The sequence below is a fragment of the Colletes latitarsis genome, chromosome 2 (genome assembly GCF_051014445.1).
Source record: "Colletes latitarsis isolate SP2378_abdomen chromosome 2, iyColLati1, whole genome shotgun sequence".
Taxonomy (NCBI): domain Eukaryota; kingdom Metazoa; phylum Arthropoda; class Insecta; order Hymenoptera; family Colletidae; genus Colletes; species Colletes latitarsis.
Window position 1 is genome coordinate 15542825 of NC_135135.1, and position 16408 is coordinate 15559232.

A 16408-nucleotide genomic window follows, 5' to 3' on the forward strand; every position below is an offset into this window, starting at 1 on the left:
CCCGATCGCCGTACCCGCTGTTACCGTTCTGCTCGCGCGTTAATTCCCGAAATAGCGTCCAACAGTGATATATATAATCGAAAATCGTGACTACGTTTGAATTTCCGCGATTTATGTCAGACCGCGGAACGGGTGTCAGGCCTTTCCCTCGTGACAGACTTTCTTGATCTTGCACCGTTTAGCGTTCAAAACCGACTCGTTTGCCCGCGGCGACTGAATATTCGCATGCTGGTTTCGAACCGTTTGCGTGTGTTTACATTGGCATCGAGCCGTTTTTCTTTCTTTTAGCAGCGTAAGAAAATCAACGGTCGATTTAATTTTAGTGTTTTTGAACGCCTACGGTTTGGCGATGCAAAAAATTTTAGATCAAATTTAAAAAATAAACAAATATGGCGACGTCGAGGCCATACCCAAACATTGAATAAACCATTATTTACGTTTAAATTCCACGTGATCCTCGCCGCGTACACCTGTGTCAACGATTTTGCGACGCGCTGTACTGCATCGAAAGAGTTCACACTCTGATTGTAACGTATACGTTCGCTGGCAGTTCACACTTCAACTGTAACGTACAAACCGTTGGTGCAAACACGTTGGATTCAGAGCACGAGGTTGGCTGTGATACAGGATGTTAGGTCATCGTTGCTCCGTTACGTGGGCGGCTCGTCGCTCTCGCTTTGCTCTGATTAATACCGCCGGTGTAATCTCCGCGTTCGATCTATTATTTCACTGCCGCGTCGTTCGGGTCCTCCTCAATGAACCACCTTGCCTTTTCGTTCCCCGCCAATTGGACGACCCTTCGTGGAATACGAAATTGAGACCGGACCTCCCGTCGCGATCTTATGCATACGACCAAGAGAGCTTCACCAAGATGCGATCTAATCGGTCACTCGTATCGGTACGCGACATTCAGCGGCCGTAATCTTCCTTATATCTGGACCAGTCTCGTGTATTCTTACGAGCCTCCCGTGTGCTGGTCGTTCGCGTACGTGTAATAAGATCATTGTTGCGTCGGGTCGGGGCATTCGGGTCCCGGAGCTTGTGGTTTCTGTTCTTGTGAACGCGTACCTTCTATGTATGCGTTTCTTGTGATCTCACGAGGAAGACCCAAGATTTGGTCGTTTGATCCCTCGGGCACGACGCAACTTTCAATCTCGAGCGATACGATAAGGCTTGTCATTTAAATTTCAATTTTTCGAGGAGTTACGTCGCGGTAGAGACGTTTCAAAAATTGATAGATACGACTATCACGGCCTCCTGCGTGGTCTTTAGGCGATAAAATTTGATTCGTAAACATAAAATTATACGATTGAGCATCGATGGTTAACGAAGGACGCAATAGTACGACGAGACATCTTTAAATGATTACCGAGTGTTATCTTCGTAAATCTATTATACGAAGTGTAATGTGTACTAAAATATAGACAAATGTTTAAGACTATGGACTATCTGGCACCCGCCAGAAGGGTGGCGAGTAGCGGAGAAGAGAAACGGTGCTCCATCATACTTATCGCGGACAGATGAAAGTTGATCGTCATCGAGCGGTTACGAGGATCGCGATGAAACGGGAGACATGCCCCACTCGCCTTGGTCCCGAACGAGGACATAAAAGGAGAGCGGTTCTAGGATCATCGAAGCACCTGCTATGTCGATCCAAGTAAACTATTGTCTCGGGAAAATTGATGAGAACTGGATGCAAATAGAAAATCGTACGGAGATAAAACATTTTCCTATAAACGAATTTTCCCATGATCGATCATATAATTAACAGAGACAAATACGAGTTTATCAAGTTTGTTTCAAAATCTATAAATTTAAAGTATAATGCTCAAAACCACTAATTAGTGAAATACATACACTGAAAGCATCGATGACCTGCTCGACATTGTTTTACGCCAAATTCGAACGTAAGAACAACCCCCCTCCCTCACCCGCAGAACTGTATGCTTATTCAGCTTATACGAAAATGATAAGACACGGAGACGGGATCGAATTTCAATCTTTAAAGAAAATTAAAATGTTTACATTTATCATTATATCTTCCTTCGGAGTACAGTTGCTCCTCGAAGTTCGTAGTTTTTTCGTGACCTTTGTAATCGCGTTTTTAATTGTACGTGGTTGAAGATTTCTTAAAAATGATTCCAATAAAACAGAGACACCCCAGAATCGACACTTTGCTTTTCAAAATTTATTCAAATTATAAGAAAACTTTGTACTTTCCGATTTATACAAACACCTGCAATTAAGAACTTGGCGAGAACTGGTAGTTAAGCGAGGAAGATAGGCACTTCCGTCGTACGAATCTCGTGGGAGGTTTGACGTTTATGTGCTAGGCACAGCTGATAAGAACTAGTTCGATTCAATAATTACATAATTGTTTCTAAACGAACGAAACTGAAAGAAGAAATTGAAATATTGTTTAACAGTTGTTCTACGATTAAACGTCTAAAAAATAATTGAAAATTTGTTTGCTCGAGTGTAGGTATATATTTGTTCAGTTCATTCAAGCAAAAAATGCTTCGTGTAAAAAAATTCCTACTTGTATAGAAACGATCGCCTCATTATAATGCAGCCTAATCATCGATTTCTTTCACAGAGACTACCGGTGAATTACACCAACGGAAATAGCGCTAACGTATTTATTCGACGTTCATTCCGTCAATAGAAATGCATGCATTTCTTTAAGAACGGAAGATATGTATGAGTCAAATAAGCAAACGACTTTGAATAACGATGACTCAGACCCGCGAATTATTCAATGATACGTACATTTCTGGAATTATGTGAATCAATATTCCCGAATTCAAAAGATTCTTTAAAAAATATTTTAAATCGTCATTAAAATCAATTATGGCAACAGCGTTTCGATTTTGAAAATGTTCCACGTTGCATCTAACTCCTACAGTTAATGACTTAATAGACTTTAGTGTACGTTTCACTTTTCGTGGAAAAAGTCTAAAAATGTTATACGTTATTCGTGAGCAAAATTTGCACAACTCTGGTACCACGATATTTAAAAAACGATTGTTACAAATTCAAGGCAGTGTTACTAGCTTTTAAAAATTTCCTTTACAATATATCAAGTAAACATTGTAGAACGTATTATTACAAGTTTAGATTTCATCTAACGACATATAAAATACATAAGATGAAATAGTTAATTAAATTAGCTTCTGGAACAAATGATTATTAACAGGCCAAAGGGGCGCGATCGTCTAGTGATCTCGAAGTAGTTACGAGTGAATCAAGTACATTGAAATAAAAATTTTGTACGATGGATGTGTTAATAATAAAGTGTACAAAGAAAGACTCACCAGCCTCGACCGTTTCTGTCTCGGTACATCGACACCGCGAATCCGAACATGGATTTGTTCTCGTTTTGATAAACCGCGTAATGTTTCGTCTCCACGTTGAACGCGTCGGAACACCAGGGTGGCGAACCGACGATGACCAGGCCAATGAGGCCTGCGAGGACGTTCGCGAACCACATAATTTCTCGTCAGTCACCTTTTACCACTGTGATACGATCTAACTGTCATAAGCGACCGGCGATCGAGAAATCGATGCGTGACGCACTGCTCGCGATCGATCGTCACAACTGACAATAATGGGTCAGGGTGCCGGTAGCGGCCGCGCAACAGACGACATGTGGCTTCTACGAGGCCCTCGAGAGACACTGCGAAAGACACTCACAATCAGTGAACGACAGACCGCCGAAAGGAAGTGGGGGTAAACGAGTCGGCAGACGTCTGCTTGACGGACGGTCGCGGACAGACTGAGTAGAAGACCGTTCTTTCGGTTTACTCTTCGTTCTCTTGGACTCGCGGGGGCTGCGAGTGGACTCCCACCCACTGCACGCGGTTCCGTAGTTGCGCTCCACTCGGCCGTGCATGCGTACCGCGAGTCTAGTTGGTAATGGGATTTCAAACATTTTGAATTTATATGCAAGGTGTTCGGCCACCCCTGGGAAAAATTTTAATGGGAGATTCTAGAGGCTAAAATAAGACGATCATCAAGAATAAGAATTTGTTGATCGAGGCTTCGTTAAAAAGTTATTAACGTTTAAAGTTCCGCCTGTAGAACGGCAATCTGCGAACAGCTGCGTACGTGCGGTAGTGGTTCTCACTCAGAAAACTGTAAGGCTGCCGATATGTTCTACAGGCGAAACTTTAAACGTTAATAACTTTTTAACGAAGCCTCGATCAACAAATTGGTATTCTTGATTTTCATCTTATTTTGGTATCTAGAATCTCCCATTAAAATTTTTCCCAGGGGCGGCCGAACGCCCTGTATAATGACGAAAAATTCCAATCGATTCGAATATCATACGCAGCTTAGAACTCTCGAGGAACTCTCGAGTCTTTGAGATTTTGATAGATTTGGGACGATTGAGAGTTTCAATAGCGGTTGAATATAGAAAAGGGTAGCGAGTAGAGCTTAAAAAGAATCCGAAAATAATTGTTTCGAACCGTTATATAAAAATTCTGATCGAAACTATTATGAGGAACTTCTGTTCTGAATAGAAGAACCTAAAGATCGAACTATAACTAAGTTCTGTAACCGTTATTCGTTAGATTTTATCTAGATTCTGAAACGATTTCGAATCTATATAATGTAAGCTATTATTTACGACATATATTTACAAAGATAATATTCCCAAAGACTTATTAAAACAGACAAAGATTTATTCAAAAATATACAGTAAATTTCCTCACCATCCCATGGGTGCTACCATGATCAGTATTCCTGATCAGTATATACTTTCTTTAAATTTTGGTTTGTTTCATTTATTATTATTTCAAGATTTTTAATAGAAAATTCAATAGAGTCTGCAATAGTATATACCTTATTGAGTTCTTCCACAGACTGGTCAAGATGTTTTCAAACAAAACTTACATTTGCACTAACAGGTACATAGAATCCAAATTTATATTGTATCAATATATTTTGATGTTGGAACCACCTAGACAATATCGTGCATTACCTATTTTGGATCACTGAAAAACATGTCATTATCTTCATGAAGAACCTCAATATACAATAATAACAAAGTAATATATTTTGTTTGTGTCCAATGTTTGTAAATAACATCTACAATTATTGAATTTTAAAGTGCTGTAATGTTTTTCAAAGTTACACTAAAGCATTGTTAAGTTATAAAATCTTGCTGTAAATAAATAAAATAAGAAGTGAGAAATAACTTATCGGCAGTGTCGATAGGTTAGAATTTAAATTCTACCAAGGAACTATGCTACGCATAAAAATAATTAACGTAATTAACACTATAAGGAACAAACCTGCGCTATATCGCACACTGTACCATAATTGCACAAACAAATACTTAATTCTCGTAGGAATCCATTCTAAATGTTCTAACCTATACTAGCTTAGGTTATGTTTACGTCAAACCTGGACTTATACACTGTTACCAAATGTAATTTTAGTACGAGTAGTATTAAAAATACCTATGGAATCTGTAGCGCAATTGTATTGGCGCTCCCAAAATGACGCCATTTTTTCACTAACTAGGGACTTATTTTATACTATATAGGGTTAAAGTATGGTCAAGAATAAGCGAACGAGTATAATCTCATGTACGTTTGTACTTTATGGTCGTTGCTCTACAAACTGCTGCCAATGAATAGTAAAATTAACAATTTTGAGGTTATAATCTCGTAGAATGTTAACTACCATTAGCAACATTTTTCCAAATTAAAAATAAAGTTGTTAGAAAACGGTTGAAAAATGTCGAAAACTAAAGAAAATACGAAAAATCTAACAGAACAAACAGAAAGCGAATGTTCTTTCAAGTTCTATGACTTTGTGACAGAAGTTGGTAACATGACACTTGCCTGTCATACAATTAAAATGGATAATAGTCTTTACTTGTGGGTGGGTGATTCACGTGAAAAAGCAATGAATGATTTATCGTTTGCTATTGAATCACAGTTAGCAAAAGAACCATTTACAACAAAAATTATTGGACCAATTGCTAATGAAGTTTCAAGTAATCTTGCTAAGAGGCTCTCAAAGAAATTTTCCAAACCTGTGTATGTCAGTTTTAATGTTCCAATTGATAATATGTCTCTACCTGCAATTGAGAAAAGACTGAAAGAAGAATTTGATGCACACCCTGATATTTTATAACATAATATTTAACAATAGAATGTAATTTTATATGATAATTAATGTTTTTTATAATAAATCTAACTTGAATTGATCACATATTTTATATTTCAGCTATTTGTAAACAAAATCTAATGTATCCATAAATGCCTTTGTAAAATCTTATAATTAATTGTAATTAGACCTAACATCCTTATATAAAGAGAAAATACTTTTATAATGACTGTATTCTTAACTATTATAAATACATTTGTGATTTATAATAATATGCAATAAATCTTATTATTGGTAAAAGAAATGTGAACAAAGAAGCTTATACAGTTTCAAGCTTGTTCATCATCCTTTGGACCAATTTAATTTATCACTAGCTTCTTTGTCAAATTCTTAATAATATTCCATAACCAATTTTCTACAGATTCTTTATGAAATTAATTAGATAGAAGCAATTACTGGAAGCAACATGTCTCTTAATTGTTATATTAAATAATTCGAAAATATCTGGCGTCATTCACAAACTTGATTCTAATTACAAAAATGTTAACAGAAATACAAAATAAAAAAAGCATAGACGAACGAGATTAGGAAAAGAGGGGAGTATTGTGCAACAAAGATGGAGTGTATATTCCCGCCATTTTAATTAATCGAACTACAGTTTGATTATTCGCTAATTACTTTTTTCCTGTGATTAAATTATGAACTTTTAGAGTTTAATAATAAAATCTAGACCCTTGGCAATATTCAAGAACACTTTTCATAAACATTTCAATCGGAATTACATTGCTAGGAAATTTTGGAAAACTGTATATTGTATACTACATATTAAGATCGAAAGATAAAATTGTAATTTCATTTTGATTTTTTCGGAAATAATTATTATTTCCCTCGATATTTAATCTTAATTCCAAACATTAAGGGCGCAGAAGTCGTATTCTAATCTGAATCGATAACGTTGTTACTGACACGAAAATAATATGGTGGCTACGTAGCCCACCGCCTTATATAACACAAAAATACATTCAATAACAGGCTTATATTATTTCTAATCCGCAGTAATACTATCAGGAAAAACATAATACAGTTTCGAACAGAGATTCGATCTCATGAAGATCAATTAAGATGAATATACGAGAAATAAGTACACATGTGAATCGAGAAACGTAGTACTACGGACTCTATATAGGCGTCGAATGTGGTATTTTCTCAAACATGGAAGCCCCCGAATTGGCACAGATCCTTCAAGAGAATGCCGCATTCAGTATATAGAGATCAGTGCAAATCGGTGGTTTCAGCTATTCGACGAGCAAAAGTTTACCGCGAAGAAGAAGGGTATGCGTTTGACATACCGTATTTCCCTTAAACGTCGTGAATTCATGTTACTAGTTATGCATACGTACACGTTTCTGTATATCACAACGCTGAAAATAGAAAATTTCCATAAGTGCAATTTCCGTACTACTTAAAAATCAAAACACTGATAAACCAAAATCACAGTACATAACCAATTGTTTACGACTTCTCGTAACTTTACACCTAAAGCCATAAGAAATCTTGTCATTATTGATATTTTAGCGAAAATATGTGATCACAAAAACATTTATATACGAATTGTTTTTTATTTATTGCGGGCGTGCTACAAGGATCGAAGACATATATATACATGTACATATGATACATATATATTATATATATATGCATATATACTGAACATTTATACAATATACGTATAGAATATTTACAACAACAAGCGTCCTCTTGTCGTGACGGAAAACTTATTATAGCGTCGATTATGAGTGTGTGTTTAGTGTTAAAGCAGTAAAATGTTTTATATTGTTCGATAGAAAGGAAATTTCGAAATAAAATTGCATCGACAAAATTGTACAGAACTCGAATCCTTATGTATTAAGAATTTAGGCTTTTATCTACTAAGGATCAATTTGAAAATATCCTTAGGTAGTGATCATTTATTAACCATTGAAGGCGACAACACCCGAGCCCGTACTGATCTATATTTTCTTTCGTATGCATTTAAAAATAAGGTTGTAGCGATCGATATTGTGCTTTTTCAATTTTTTAATTGTTGTATTACTTTCTTGTATAATTACACTAGTACACAATATATGAAACACTAATAAAAAATCAGTTCTGATACGAATGTAATATACTAATAAAAACAGAGAAGAAAATAGATTTATGAAACATAAGCAAACAATTATTATTTTTTCTCAATATACCACAAATACTACTTTAAATTCATTAATGATAATTTTTTACTGTTGTTATGTTAATTTTATATTTTTTAGTCACATTTCTAATGTTATTGATTATGTTTTTAATATTTATATTTCTTTCAGACACAAATGTCAATATTGTCAATTTAATTATCATCAGCCAAGCATTGAAACTAAGCTTTCATAAATTTAGGTAAGATAGACTCAGTTACTACTAAAAATTAAAAATCTGTGTAATTCTATTACAATATATTCTTAGAACTTATTACTTTCAAATGCAATAAATTATTCCAAAACATTTTAATTAGTACATAGTACAGCATTAAAGATGTTTAATATCTGAAATTTCAAATAAATTGTTCAACATATAATATATAGTGAAATTCATCTTGTTGAGCATTAAAATAGATCAAAACAACCTTGAAACAAATAATTTATACTTAATTTTATACTCTAAATAAAATCTTTCTGACTTAAAGTGGTACATTCCATATGCATATCACAATGTTAAATATTGAATTTCTAGTACATAGTAATTTATCTTAATTGTAACAGTTTTTAAAATATTCTAGGACACAATATTTTAGGATAAAATTGATTTTAATAAATGGGGAAGATTAAAAAAATACCAGAACGTCTTCATGGCAGTCAATCTCAAAACATATTGCAGAATTTAATGCTCAGAGACTTTGGTTTCCATACAATACATAAACCTAGTACACAATTAGAATCCATAGCTGAGAAAAACCTTGTTTTGAAAAATCACGTGGAATTGGTAAAAAAACACAGTATAGTATTATTAAGTATATGAAAGAAAAAGAAATTATCTCCTTATTTTTAATCTAATTTCTTTCAGAAATGTGATCTACCTGGAATTCCTAGAGCAACATTTTTAATGGTTTTTAGTCCTGATGGGTGAGTTGCCTAATAAATTTGAAATTCAACAATTTAAAAAAAATTATAGTTATATTTTAGGCCGGCTTATAAAATTTATTTTTAGAACTAAAATGGCATCAACACATGGGAATCACAATGTTTATATTACCGAAGTTACAACCGGGAAAAATATTAGAACCCTTTCTGGTCATCCACGTACTCCATGGTGCATTGCATTTCATCCCTCCTCTAGTCAGATTTTGGCTTCTGGTTGCTTGGGTGGTCAAGTCCGCGTCTGGGATTTAAGCGTTAGTATTCGTTTTATAACAATTGTTTTAGGCATTGAAATGAAACAATATACATATTTGTCACTTTTTCGTTAAGCAAAATTTGTTTAAATAATTTAAAAAATATGGTATTGATATAGGATGGAAGTGAGGTTTGGAATGCAGAAAGTCAGACAGTCATAGCTTCTCTTGCTTTTCATCCATCTGAAAGATTACTTGTTATAGCAACATACAATGAAATACATTTTTGGGATTGGAGTCAATCTGAACCCTTTGCAGTAGCAACTACTAGAACAAACAAAGAAAAAGTAAGGTGAGTCTTGAAAAATGTTTATATTAATGTTCTGTAATTAATCTGGATTAGTAAACGTTGAAATAAATTTATTTGTATCTTATGCTTGTTAGAGTTAAATATAGTTACTTTATGTTAGATTATGCATTTTAGGTATGTGACTTTTGACAATTTGGGAAGAAAACTAATTACAGGTATTGCGAATGCACTGCAAATGCAAACGCAATGGGATTGTCCTCCTATAGAGCAACAGTATAGAAATATATTGAGGTATGTAAATTAATATGTTTACCATAAAGAAATTATTATATCATGGTATTGATGATTACATTTTAGATATTCACGCGATGGGACACAGGTGTTTAATACGTTGCCTAGGTATCATTTATGGAATCATGGAGCGACGTACGGGAGCCAAATACCAAATAATTATGCAGAGAGAACTACTCAAAATTCGGATAATTGGGTGCAACACAGACGTATTATAGCATTAGAAAATTGGTTCAAATCGAATCACACGATTTATAGTGCTTGTTATTTTACGCACCGAGATCATGAGGCGTCCTGTTCGCACGGCAGAAGTAATCAAGATTGTAGATTTAAATTACGATTAAAGGAAGTTCAACAGTGTAAAAATACTTCTGAACGTATGATGTTATGTTCACCGAGTGAACACGAAACGATTCAGTCGTCGAGATCTAATACAACAGAGTGTTCGTATAACCGTCAGTGTTTTAATTCAGAGAACAGTGTGACTCGAAGTACTACAGGAACCGTAGGAAAACGATTTAAAGTGAAAAATGGAGATGAATTTATAAGACAAAAACTGTTCAAGCGTTCCTATTGCGCATCTTGTACTGGTAAATATTCGAATATTTAAGTTTATTAAACACATTTTAATTTTTATGACTGGACAATGAGACATAAGATAACACACTTGAAAAGTTTATTTCCATAATTTTTTAGAAAACAACACATCTTCGACCGACAAAGTATGTTTGCACGAAATAGAGTCAGCATTGCATAGTGCTGCAACTGCGTCATTTGATACAGCATCTCAGATAAATGTACAAAATCGAGAAAGACCTACGAGGACTTCAAAAGCAATAGAAGTTGAAAATAATAATTTCTCTAATAATTTGTGCAATGAACCAAACAGTATTATTAGAAGTAACAGATTATTGAGAATCAATAATTCATACGGGTTGAAAGAAGCTTCAAAAAATAAAAATAGGTGCGTATTTCTTACTTAAAAATAGTAATAATCCAACAATTTTTATACAGCATAACTTTTCATTACATTTTTCAATTATTTATTGCATGTTAACATTTAACGCATATTTCAATTAAAACTTTGTAATGTACTGGAATTTGTCCTTTAGAAACTCGCCCTTATTATGGAGAGTATTAGATCGGTTTCAAAAGAACTTGTATACAATTCTTACGGCAAATATGTCAACAATGCAGAAGATGTTATTAAATAATAAAAATATTGACAAACAGCTAAAATATGAATATTGGTTACTTGAAGGAAATCGTAATTTTAACTCACATGCATCCGAACAAACACAAACTTTGTCTTTAGATAGAAACGATTACAGGAATTTATCACGGAATTATCGCGAATCATCTTTGATAGAAATTGATTTTAATGATAATTCATACTCTCAAATATCAAGTGGTAACTTAAACCCAGAAAAGCAACAAAATACCATTAACAATGTAAGAATAAGTAGTAGAATACTGGATGATAAACAAGTTCGGGAAAAAATGTCTAATCCTGAAATACCTGTTCCACCTAGTAGTGTTGTAAATCATTTAGAAGGAAGAAGTGGAAATGAACGTGCAGACTCGCGAGTATTGTTTGTTCCGAGTTCAGAATTTGTAGATGTTTTAAAAGTTCATCAGAGTATTAAATTACTTAATCGATATATCAATAACATAAAAAAATTATGTCGGTAAGTTATAACTAAAATTCTGATAATACAATAAAACAGTAACAAGTATATTTTAAAATTTTTTTTTTATGTGATTAACCACAATTTGTGTTTCAGAACTAGATTGAAAATAGCGGAATTGCAACAAATACGTAAAATGTGGGAAAATTTACAACTCCAAATTAGAGTATTTGATTGTGTAGAAAAAGAAAATGAAAAAAATACAAAATTGAATATTAATTTTGATGATAGACGTCTGACATTCGTTCAAAATATTCCTTTAAATTCGCAACATGAAAATTATAGAAAAATAAGCAATGGAACTGATAATACAAGACCTTATAACCAGAGTCAGCCATCAACGTCGAAAGGAATTACAAGTTTTGAAAATAATTATGATACGAATCTTATGGAATCGATTAATGATAATGAATCTCAATTACAACAAATGCAAGCATACAATATGTCACCAATATCCGATGATTTATGCATACAATCTCAGAATTCGATGAATAGGCTACAGTACACTATAAATTCCACAAACAGTTGTACTAATTCTATTTTACCAGCCGAAAATAATAATTTCCTGCTACCAAGTGTATCTACTAATTTGGTTTCTGGTATAAGTTCAACTTCTGCTTCCGAAGAAATCGCTATTGAATCACAATTAACTGATATCCCAAATTTCACCAACAGCATATCTAGTCATTCTGTATCAAATACATTTCAAATATCAGTTGCAAATATGACATGTTCGTTTAACGAAGAAGTAAATAGTAATATTAATAACGATGGTTGCAGAAATGTCACCAGTTCAACAAGTTCAACCTATCTTTCCACAAATCCAAGTTCCGAAATCACATCTGCATCGATAACAAATACTTTTCCCGTTCAAAATAGAGAGCACTTACACCAAAGACTATGTAAAAAATATGGTCGAAAAATTTTTTTCGGGTACATTGAAATTTTTACATTTATTTCTGGAATGCAAAATTTCAATTTCCATTTCTTATTTAATACTTGTTTATAAGTAAAGTTTTAATTTTTATTTTCTATTTTAGACGTTTAAAGTCATTCCATTTGCATCTTCTGAAACGAGATTCCAGGACTCAAAACAGAAACTCAACAAGTAACGATGAACGTAACAATAGCCGATCCGAAAGTGTCGAATACGTTTCTCAAGAAACGTACTTTCAGCATAATATTAATAGGGGAAGAAGAAACTTTCAGAGAAGTTGGAGAAGTGCATCGTCTCTGAATAGAAACGTTAATAGACCAAATAATGAGAGTACTGAATTTAGAAATCAAACATTTAATTCAACCACGGAACATTTCCTCCGGAATGAAGAAAATTTGAACTCCTCGACGAATTATCAGAGATTTATTTCGCCTCATTCTATTTCGCTTGACACGTTAAGAAGACATTATTTCCTCCCAAGGAATCGTTTAAACGTCGAATCCAATTATGAAACAAATAATAACAGACGAATTTTTTATAGCGATATATTATCTCGCAGGCAACAGTTAAATGTACCTGTCGTACAAATGAACTTGCCAGAAAACTCTCAAAGAAGACGTATACATGATCGATATTATATATCGAATAACTCCCGTTACTCCGTATATACCGGAAACTCGGGGCCACGAACAAGAGGAGGAAATAGTGGACAAGACCCTAGAAACGAGAGTAGTGACTTAAATTTTAGTGGTAAATATAACAAAAAAAAGTTCTATTCAAAAAAATATTTTTATTGATATCTGTGACATTTAAATAATAAGTAATATTTTTTATCGCATGTTTTTATTAGAGTATATTAATACACCATTATAGGTCATGTTACATAAGTATCAATACTATCAATATATTTTATCTGTAGTAAAATATTTTTTAAATCGTATATCAATAAATATATCTTTTAATATCACTCTTTAGAAATTCAAAGTTATCGTGTACAAGCATGGGACTTCTCCAATGGAGAAATACCTGATATTGCCAATTGTAAGTATCTTAAATTTTTTTTTAATTTCTGTTATATTCATATTACTCTTATTCTTTATTCTAAGTACTTATGCATCGTAGCTGAGAAAAATATCGTCGTTCACGAGTGCAAGATACATAACGATGCCAGTATAGACATTTCTTCGGATGGAAAGCTACTAGCAGCGCTTCTCCCAGGCCCATTTAATGTAACAACTACGTTAGGTAAGTAATCATTAGATCACTTCATACACGAAGTTCAATATAACGTGATTTTTTTAGGAGTTTATAGTTTACAATGGGAAACGTTAGGAGAGAAAATTTATTCAACTAAAATAGATCAGTCCGTAGTTTCTGTATCGATATCACCAACGCAACAACATCTTTTAGTAGGTCTTGGAAGGAAAGTTCATGTGCCAGCAAAACCTTTCTTTATGGCTTCAATTTATCAACTAATAGATAAGGAGCTTCAAAACGACAAAAAGATGTCACAGGACGAATATTGTACAAAATATAATTTATACAAAACGAAAGATCTTCATCGCAAGACTGCAAAATTTGTTAGTAATAAAAATAACAGTAATTCGTGTAATCTGAAACAATATGATGCTGGCAATGATAGATCCTATGTACAAGACTGGGATATTTATAATATGGAAAATGGCTTAAATGTTAAAAATAAGAAAAACAATATGATACTTATACGAGAATTACTACAAAATAATCGAGAATCTACTGGATACGTGAGTTTAAATTGCATTAGATGGGCGCCACAACCCGGACAGGGATTGGTTTATGCCACCAACACTGGACAGCTAAATATTCTCCATTAATGTACTCGTAGAATTGTAACATAAAAATATAAATTCAATACAGTCTCAGTGTACTTGTCTAATTAATATAAATTACACGTGAAAACAAATCTTTGTTAGAGTATAATTTCTAGAACAATTCTTAATAATACAAACATCATAAGAAAAGATAAAATACATGAAACTTCTATTAGAGAACAATTGTTTATTCGTATAATAAAACTTTGTGTTGGAGTTACAGCACACTGTACTTATACTACCAAAGTGATATTAATTCTAATCATTTACATTATCAATTTCTTTTCTTATGGCAGTATTGAAAATAGAAATCATTTTCAGTATTAAATTTAATATCCAATCTCCTTTTCAACCCATAGATTTATTTTAAATTTTGAACATTCGTATATCTACGTGATAATCGTCAATTTCCCCCTAAGTTTGGGGAAGGGGGGACAATGCTCTTTCAGATGAAATAAATCTGTTACTCTAATGTTGCCATTAATCTTAAAATGTTGCGCAAAGTGCTACTTTTTTGCCGATTACGATGATTTTTAAATATGTCTATATATTTGCAAAAAACTTATGCTATTATATAAACACAAGCCCCTGACCGCTACTTATCTACTATGTAAATACTCCAGAGACGATCGGCAACCCAACGTACATAACGGGTGAACTTAAAATTTCTTTTTTCCGAACCACCTAATAACAATATACCTAACTTTTCTCCGCACAGTATCCAAATGATACTCAGCTAGTCGGATAACACGCTATTACAAAGAACTCTAATTGTTAGGGATGAAGAAAGTGGAAACACGCGTGAATAAAAAAAATCCCCGGCGGAAGGTCATCCTTAGAAAACGTCGCGATCCTTTCAATTATCAATTAGAAATACAAAAAGAAGCGAAAGTTAACCTTACCATTTCCTGAAACTGCTAGCTCGAAATGAGTCTCAGCATTATCTCAGAGATCCTATTGATGGCGTTTAATAGGGCCCACACGCGTTACAATTTCTCGTACAAGATCGTATTTTTATAAAGTTATGACAAGTTTATAATGTTTGTAAACTTGTGACAAAAATTAATATGTAAATTTGTAACAAATTTACAAAGAAAGTTTTAATTGAACACTACATTAGTATAAGATACGATTCACTTCGATACCAGAATCGTTATATGTACATTCGATATACAATCGATACGAAATCATCCCAACAACGTTGTACATATTTGGATTCTTTTCCAATATCTCCAATACATTATAAATGTTTTTATAAAAATACAAGGAAATGATACGAAAGCGTTATTTTTCATTATCAAATAACTCATCGTAGCGCGAGCTTTATCACTTTCAGGAATCGGCTACCGAGCGCAGGTCATTTTCAGCAATACTGTCAAGTGGTGGGGATAGTGCTGTACCAGTTTTAAGGTTTCGAAGGCGACATCTTCCGATGCACCGCCGTATTAGAAAACTTACAAAAAAGGAAATAAAGCAGTCGTCAACAAGGTTTAGGCATATCAAGTGTAATCTATGCGGTTCGAACGAAGAGTTTCCCTACGAAAATGGCAAATAGCAATGAAAATTATAGAAAGTCTGCTCTCTCGGTAGAACAAAGATTCGAAATTGTACAACAACTGGATGGCGGAGCACCTATCACCAGAGTAGCTGCTAAATACGACGTTCACCCCGCCACCGTTCGCCGAATACGACGAAACGCAGCGACAGTATGTCAGCTTGTGGAACAAGGGGCTGAAATGAGAAAACGGAAGAACCTACGAAAGCCGGCGAACGAAGAATTGGATATCCGTTTGTATGCGTGGTTTTTAGAGCAAAGAGCGCTCGGCGACCCGATCACGGATCTAATATTATTGG

The 16408-nt window shown here is 33.9% G+C and overlaps 2 protein-coding genes across 8 annotated transcripts in view; one reads left to right on the forward strand and one right to left on the reverse strand.

Moving 5' to 3' along the window:
- Positions 1-3892, reverse strand: part of If (integrin subunit alpha inflated) — a 72723-nt gene extending 68831 nt beyond the window's left edge. For both annotated transcript variants that reach the window (XM_076783739.1, XM_076783738.1), the window contains exon 1: positions 3315-3892. In XM_076783739.1, the coding sequence (XP_076639854.1) occupies positions 3315-3490 (176 nt within the window). In that variant the 5' untranslated portion in view covers positions 3491-3892. The remainder of the gene's footprint in view (positions 1-3314) is intronic.
- Positions 3893-7371: 3479 nt separating this feature from the next.
- LOC143347604 (uncharacterized) lies at positions 7372-14632 on the forward strand. Of its 6 annotated transcripts, none has more exons than XM_076776939.1 (15): positions 7372-7452; positions 8478-8547; positions 8927-9129; positions 9211-9269; positions 9355-9538; positions 9658-9830; positions 9963-10079; positions 10146-10669; positions 10776-11043; positions 11192-11767; positions 11864-12700; positions 12808-13454; positions 13680-13745; positions 13827-13949; positions 14007-14632. In XM_076776939.1, the coding sequence occupies exons 3-15, from the start codon at positions 8962-8964 to the stop codon at positions 14555-14557; spliced, it is 4293 nt and encodes a 1430-aa protein (XP_076633054.1). In that variant the 5' UTR covers positions 7372-7452; positions 8478-8547; positions 8927-8961; the 3' UTR covers positions 14558-14632. The 6 variants fall into 6 exon arrangements, with proteins under 6 accessions (XP_076633054.1, XP_076633071.1, XP_076633061.1 ...); XM_076776956.1 differs by having other exon boundaries at positions 7376-8121; XM_076776946.1 differs by having other exon boundaries at positions 7376-8076.
- The last annotated feature ends 1776 nt before the right edge of the window (positions 14633-16408 follow it).

Excerpts from the sequence above, each read along its gene's own strand:
- LOC143347604 (XM_076776939.1), top strand. The coding sequence starts at position 8,962 with ATGGGGAAGATTAAAAAAATACCAGAACGTCTTCATGGCAGTCAATCT. Across the intron at positions 9,130-9,210 it reads TGAAAAATCACGTGGAATTG|AAATGTGATCTACCTGGAAT; the intron begins GTAAAAAAACAC and ends AATTTCTTTCAG. Across the intron at positions 10,080-10,145 it reads CAGTATAGAAATATATTGAG|ATATTCACGCGATGGGACAC; the intron begins GTATGTAAATTA and ends ATTACATTTTAG.